General features: G+C 50.5%; 1 protein-coding gene across 1 annotated transcript in view; it reads right to left on the bottom strand.

Annotated features, from left to right (window-relative positions):
* Positions 1-251: 251 nt before the first annotated feature.
* The window catches only part of RIN3 (Ras and Rab interactor 3), a 107,813-nt gene continuing 100,505 nt past the window's right edge, over positions 252-7,559 (bottom strand). Inside the window, exons 8-9 of the mRNA XM_007944538.2 lie at positions 1,042-1,205; positions 252-392 (exon numbers count right to left, since the gene is read on the bottom strand). Of these exons, the coding sequence (XP_007942729.2) occupies positions 252-392; positions 1,042-1,205 (305 nt within the window). The remainder of the gene's footprint in view (positions 393-1,041; positions 1,206-7,559) is intronic.

Genomic DNA, 7,559 nt, shown 5'->3' with positions numbered 1-7,559 from the left:
TGGCCACTCCGGTCTCGGGGGAGCTGTTGCCAGCTCTGGATTGCTGCCTGCACACTCCCTGCCCCCGGCTGGGGGCCCTGACACGTGCCTCCTGCTTCATATACTGAGAGGTACCATATGGTGCCATAGCTGCTGTCATGGGGGGCGGAGCAGCGGGGAGCAGAGGAGGATGTAAAACCCAGCCCATGGGGATGCAGAGTAGGTAAGGGGCAAGGTTTCTCAAAGAGGCCCTGTGGAGGAACTGAGTTGTCTTAAAGGATGGGCAGCAGAGAGCTGGTTAAGAAGGGGAGAAGGACCAGCAAGGGCAGAGGCTGAGGGGGAGGGTGTGGAGTGCAGCAGGTTCGGGAAATCATGAGTAGCTGGTTGATGGAGCCAGGGGGGTGAGTGGGATGCTGGGAATGGAGGAGGAGGCAGGAGTCTGGCCATGAATGGCTTGAATATTGAGTTTGTATAGAGAGATGAGAGCTCCTGGGGTGGTGCGAACCGTTAATGCACTGGACTGCTCACGGAAAGTGTGGAGAGCTGATTCCACCCAGAGGCACCTCAGAAAAAAGGCCTGGAGATCTACTTCTGAAAAATCAGCCCTTGAGACCCTGCGGAGGACAGTTCTACTCTGACCCACGCGGGGTCACCATGCCTCCTAGTGGAGTCCACGGCGTCTGGTACAGTGAGACCGTGCAGGGACGGGTGGCTGGATCGGAGGGGGCAGGGAGACCCTTGGCAGCTGCTGCATTTGTCCAGGGACCACGAGGCAAGAGCATGGACTGGGACGACATCTCCATGTTCCTCCTACAGCCATCACGACTGCCCAACTTGAACGCGTGCCCAGAGCTGCTTCTCCAGGCCCACCAGGGCCCGGAGCAGAGCTGGGCTCACACTGGCCAGCAGGGGCCGGGATCCCTTTCTCCTGGTGGAAGCAGCGCTGCTCCAAGGACAGGCTGGTGGCCAGAGCAGTCAGTCAGGTGTCAGGGCTCCTGAGCCAGTGGGCAGGCAGCTTGGGGGACGGTGCTGGGCCATGGTCTCTCCCTCCGCCCGCGTTACCTGCACTGAGGAGCGCGAGGCGCGCGCCTTGTTGAGTGTGCGCCGGCGCTCCCAGCGGTGGATGGAGTCCTGCACTTCCACGCTCAGCTGCCGGGTCACCGTGATCTTGTCGTAGTTTTTGATGTGTTCCAGGGCCCCGTAGGTGGTGGTCAAATAGTAGGAACCTGCGAGGACAAAAGTATGGAGGCTGAGCGCAGACCCTCGGTCCACTCCTACAGGGGGCGCTAGTGCAAGCGGGCCTCCCGCTCGGGGACTCCCCTCCCCAGAGCGAGCCACTGAGATGCAGACCTTTCCATCTCCTCCGGGTTCCCCACCCACATCTGGGCCCCGCCCACCGCCTCTAAGCTCCACCCACCACCTGGAGCTTCAACCCCTGAGGGTCAACCCCACGCCCACCCCACACCCTCAGCGAGCTTCCAGAGCACTAGTGGCCTTGCTCAGAAATTTGTATTGCTTTCCCATGCTGAGGGACCGCTTGCTTAGGTTTTTTTTTTAAATTGTGATTTGGGTGAAAGTTTACAGAGTAAATTCACTTTCCATAGAGCAGTTCACACACACATTGTCTCATGAAGTTGACTACTGTTTACCCCAATGCAACAGCTCCCCTCCCACTTCCTCCCCATAGTTACCTCTTCCGGTGTCCTTCCCTCCCATGCACTCCTGCCCCTCTCCAAGCTGTTTCCCTGTGCACATACACAGCCTTTCTATTCTCTCATGATTGATCTCTCCAAGGAGTGTATCTACCTAAAGTAAATATTCAGCTCACATGCTTGTCTTTTGTTTGGCTGGGAGCCACAACAGTGGGTTCAATTCCAGACCTGAAGGGCAGTGAGGGTCCATAGTCTCGGGGGCAGCAAACCCTTTTATTCATTTATTTATTTGATTTTGAGTTTTATTCCACATTGTTCTCCCACTCTATCCAGGATCTCCTACATCGTCTTGCTTAGTTTTGAAATGAAGTAACATTGTGTTGGACATCCTCTGGAAGGGCACACATGGGAAACCCACCCGCGGAAGCCTTAGGGCGAGAGGGGTGTGGATGGGAGACAGGGAGGCCGGGGATGTCTCACTGTGCGTCTCTACCTATTGCGTACAACTGGACTGCTCTTCAGATGGAGGATGGCGGGAAGATGACGGGACGTGGGCTCACCCACTTCCCACACGTTCTCAGGAAAGACCAATTGCTAGAAAAGCCCTTCACGTCCGTTTCTGAAATTTGATCCAAACCAAACCAGTTGCCGAGGAGTTAATTCTGACTTACAGTGACTCTATAGGACAGACTAGAACTGCCCACAGGGCTTCCAAGAATGTTAATTTTGATGGAAGTGGACTGTCACATCTTTCTCCCACAACGGGACTGTTGGGCTGGAACTCCAGTCCTTTTGGTTAGCAGCCGAGCACTTAAGCACTGTGCCACCAGGGCTGCTTTGGGAAGTAGAGGGTTAAGGAAAACCCTCAGGGAGATGGATTGACACAAAAGCCCCAACAATGCGCTGAAACGTATCAAAGATGATGAAGATGAGGCAGGACCCGGCTGTTAGATTCTGCTCCACATAAGGCCGCCACGAGGGGAGCCCGCTCTGCCACAGCTAACAACGTGCTTCTGCACTTTTTTGAACCATGTGAATTACCTACTCTGAAATATATTGAGAAGCTGATGTAGGAGAATTTTAGTTACAGTTACACTATATTGCATGCAATTTCTGAAGATTTTAAGTAAGTAAAAACATTGACACTCATGCCTCTATGAAGTATACATATTCTTAATAGCTGATATTTTCTGAAGTAACTTAAGTTTTGAGGTACTTCAGAATACAAAATTTACGTGAAGTTTTTGGATAAAAGACCATGATTGAGGAAGCTTTTACAGCTGGGCGGGTGCTTACAAGTTACTCTCCTTAGCTTGTTAGAGGCTTTGGTTAAGAAGTTTGAGAAGCCACCAAAAAGAAAATCCATAAACAAGGGAAATACATGGAGAAGCCTAAGGGCCAGTAATTAGTTATTCGTCCTTGATAACTCTAAATGTTTTTTTCTTCATGTTTTTTAATAACGACTATATAAAAGGCAAAGAGAAAATTGTGTTATAGGACAAATGAACGGTAAACACGTCATTAGTGATAATAACAAAAAAAAAGGAGGAAGAGAAATGCTACAGACAGGAATTTCTTGTATGTTACTGAAGTTGGTTCCAGGGCCCCGTAGGTGGTGGTTACCCTAGAGTGCTACAGATCCAAGCTCTTAGATATAATATGCATGATAACCACTAAGGAAAGAAAAATATAAAAACATACAAAAAGAAAAGGGAACCAAAAAAGTCTCACTACAATAAACCAAGAAAACACAAAAACAAACAGTATAAAGGACAAAAACAAAGAAGCCTTAACCAAACCAAACACCAAACTCACTGCTGGTGAGTCAGATCCGACTCATCGCAAACCTTCCTTGGGTTTCCGAGGCAGTACCACTACAGAAGTAGATTGCCCAACCTTCCTTCCGAGGAGTGGCTGGTGGGTTTGAACCGTCAGCTTTCTGGTTAGCAGTCAAGTGCCTTAGGCACTACGCCACCAGAGCTCCTAAGAAGGTGTAAGGCACATAAAACCAAATAACAAAACGGCAGAAGGAAGTCAGTTCTTATCAGGAATTACAGTGAATATAAATGGACAAACACTCCAATCAAAAGGCAGAAAGTGGCAGAATGAATGAAAACCCTACAATCCAACTATATGCTGCTTACAAGAGACACACTTTAACTCCAAGGACATCATCTTTGAAAGTGAAAGTATAGGAAAAAAAACATTCCACACAAATAACAACAAAAAGAGAGCTGGAATGGCAATCTTAAAATAAGACTTTAAGACAAAATCTGTGAGAAGAGATAAAGATGGGCATTATATAGTGAGAAAAGAGTCAGTTAATCAAGAAGATTTAACAATCATAAATATATATGCACCTAACTTCAGGGCACCTGAATACACTGAAAGAACTGAAGGGAGAAACGGACAGTACTGCAGTGAAGTGGAGACTTCATACACCACTTCCACCACTGGACAGACCTCTAGAAAGAAACCAACAAGGCAACAGAGGACCTGAGTGACACTATAAACCAACCAGACTTGACAGACGTTTGTGGAACACTCCCCACTGCAACATAATAAACATTGGATGGAAAGTAATCTGCTCTGCACACTTTCACCTAACCACAATACAAAAAGAGGATGTCCTACAAAAATAAACAAATACAATGTATATTCTACTCCACTGCATATGGGAGCTCTCGTGGCATAATGCCTAAGGCATCTGACTGCTAACCAGAAGGCTGGCGGTTCAAACCCACCAGCCACTCCTGGGAAGGAAGGTTGGGCAGTCTACTTCCGTAGTGATACCGCCTCGGCAACCCAAGGAGGGGTCGCTGTGAGTCGGGTCGACCTGAGGGCACCTAACCACCACCACCTTGTCAAGTCTCTTCACTTTAGAGAAGAGGAAACTGAGTCCAGGGAGGAAGGCTAAGGTCACACAGTGGCCAGGGGCCCAGAGGAAGAGGATCCTCAGTGTCCTGCTCTCTTCTCTTCTCACCATTTCCCTTGGGCTTCCTTGTAACCCTTTCCCCCACTTCCCAGGCCTTTCTCCCAGCCCTTCAGGTACTAATGGTGACATGAGGTAGATTCTGCCACTGGGCCACTCGAATCCCATTTCCCCTTCTTCCTAACTAACTGAACCCTTCTTTTATTTAGGGAAGCAACAGTCATTTGAAAAGGCTCACTTCCCAGACTCCTTTGCACCTGAGAAAGCAGGTGGGCCAGGAGACTTTGCTCTGTCTAACCAGAAGGAAGTGGAAGTCTCTGGGTGGTGCTTCCAGGAAAGCCTTTTGGAAGGCACCCACTTGGTTGGCACATCCCTTCAGAGTGTTGCTGGTCCTCCTTCCTCCTGCCTGGAACACAGTGGTCAGTCTGAGACACAGCAACTGTCTTGTGATGAGAGGCAACGGGCACAGAGACAAAGGCCCACATGCTAAGAGAAGATGGAAAGAGTTGGGTCTCTGATTCCCCAATGGGAGGGCTGAAAACTGCCATCCTTACCAGTGACCTACCCCAGGACTTCTTGATACCAGAGACCAATCAGCACTCACTCTTATTTAAATCACGATCAATTACATTATGAGTTATTTGCAGCCCAAAGCATTCCTAACTGCTACATGGTGTGAAGCCGGCTACATATCCCCACAAATTCCAATTTGGACAAGTTCCAAATTGGTTGGGGTGTTAGATAAAGGAGGTGTGGTCTCAGGCTTATCCCACTCTTACAAAGCACTGTAGGAGAGAGAGACATTTTTAAAGTGCATATGTCAGTGCTAACACAGAACCTGGCTTGGTGTCCTTAGTCAGAAAAAAGCTACTACGGCGTTCACGTCCCTCTGTTTATAGCTGAGCTCAGCCCCCATCTGCCAGGAAGCCTTCCCAATGCCTCCAACCTTTGCTGCCCCTAAAGCCCTGGGCACCCCCCAAAAGTTCTGTTTCCTGTTCCTGGCAGAGGGGCTCAGGGCTGTGTGCCGATTGAGAATTTTCCTGTGGAAGTCAGAGAGCAGGGCCTACATCCTGGCTCTGTCCCTCACCCATCAGCCCTGTGACCTCCGGCGAGTTACTGTCTTCTCTGTGTCTCTGTTTCCTCATCTGCAAGCCTCATAAGGTTGTTACGAAGAGGAAATAATATGAATCCATGCAAAATGCTGTGCCTACTGACATGTGAGTCATAGGGTGACCTAAGGGAGGTGCTTTGGAGGCTTCTAAGCCTCTCGGGGGAAGGGGAAGGGATTCCAAACACTGTCAGAGCACCGAGGCTCACTCAAGTCCTGCTTTTTCACACAGCCCTGCTTTTTCAGTGTGGGGTTCTACCCACTGACTTCCCTTTGACTTAGGGCTATGCAGTACCGGCCGGGACCACAAGGTGTCAGGCTACCACAGTGACTTGGAGCCTGTTTTCCTTGAAGAAAGGAACTTGGGTGAGGAAGTGCCTAAGGCATTTTGACTGTTAACCAGAAGGTTAGTGGTTCAAACTCACCAGCCACTCTGTGGAAGGACGATGGGGCAATCTATTTCCGTAAAGATTTACTACCTCAGAAACCCAATGGGGGTCACTACGAGTCAGAATCAACTTGATGGCAGTGGGTTTAGTTTTGTTTTTTTTGGTTTCTTTGGAGAAGGGCACATTGAGGAAATCCTCTGGCCCTGGTGAAATATCAACCCAGCATGGCCAGCTGTCAGCCAGCATGGGAGGGGACGTGGGCAAGGGCCCCATGAGGGCAGTTCTGGAGGAGGTCTGGATATTGAGCCGTCTCCAGCCAAGTGCCCACATCTCTGTCTGCTCCATGACTGATGGGCATTTGCCTAGGGTAGTAGGAGCTGGGGAAGGAGGCCAGAAGGGGGCTGGGGTCACATCTACCCAGTGTTCAGGCCTCCCTACTTCCCATAAAAAGTCCCCCATCTGTCACGCCCGACATACCTGCTACACAGAACCTGGGACCCGATCACTGGGTCTTTGCCCAACTGCATCACTTGGCACCAACCGAAAGAGCATAAGCCTCAGGCGCCCAGGGTCCGAGTTTGCAGGCTTTTTGTTGAACACAGAACTAACTCTACGTTCACATGGACGATTGAGCTGGGAAGGCAGAGCCCAGTCCCATCCTCATCCTGCCAGCTACCTCTGTGGCCCGAAATCCAGCCCAACCTCCACCTTCCCAAGCCAATGAAGTTCAATGACTGGTCCAAGGTCTCCAGCCAGCCAGAGGCAGAACTGGAACAAAATCTGGCTCCCAAACTGTTTGTGATGACACTGTGTTGGTTTCCCCCTTAGGGTAAGAAACATAAGTTCCCAACAGACTGGATGGCAGGGACCAGCACCCTGAAGGGGCTCAGTCTGCCTCCCCTGCACTCCCCTTTCAGGCAGGACACCGCTTTCCACCTGCAGATCAGGGGTGAGGAGATGGGGCACCCAGTGTGTCACCACCCAGCCGAGAGGAGGGCAATGCAGGGGAGCTCAGACACCTCTGGCCTTATGCTCCGTCCTTGCCCTTGAGCCCAGGCACATCGAGATGGGGGTCTGATGGCGCCAGAGTTGGAAAGCTGAAGCCTCTGCCCAAGGTGCAGACCCCCAACATCATCATCTCCACAGAAACCTGTTGAGCATCACAGCAACACACACGCCTCCCCTGACAGACTGCATGTGAGGTGCACTGGCTGGGAGGCGAACCTGGGTCTTCTGCATGGAAGGCGAGGATTCTACCACTGAACCTGCCCTGCCCCTATTTGTACTTTGGCTTGTGTGGTGGTTATGATTTTTGAGTCAACTTGGCTGGGCCTGGTTGAGTGGCTGGGCAGCTGGATGGAGTATTCCCCATGATGAGACTGGTCATCAACTCCATGGTGGAATCTACTGTGAGCAGCTGAGTAGCTGCCTTAGGGATGTGGTCTGCTTCCAGTATATAAGCAGAAGCCTTGGAGAATGGGCTCTAGCTTATGGCACGC

This window comes from Orycteropus afer, unplaced genomic scaffold (assembly GCF_000298275.1).
Source record: "Orycteropus afer afer isolate SDZICR_OR568_19922 unplaced genomic scaffold, OryAfe1.0 scaffold00127, whole genome shotgun sequence".
In the NCBI taxonomy this organism is placed as follows: Eukaryota; Metazoa; Chordata; class Mammalia; order Tubulidentata; family Orycteropodidae; genus Orycteropus; species Orycteropus afer.
The sequence above is the reverse complement of the archived record's forward strand: the minus strand, read 5'-3'. Positions and strand labels throughout refer to the sequence as shown.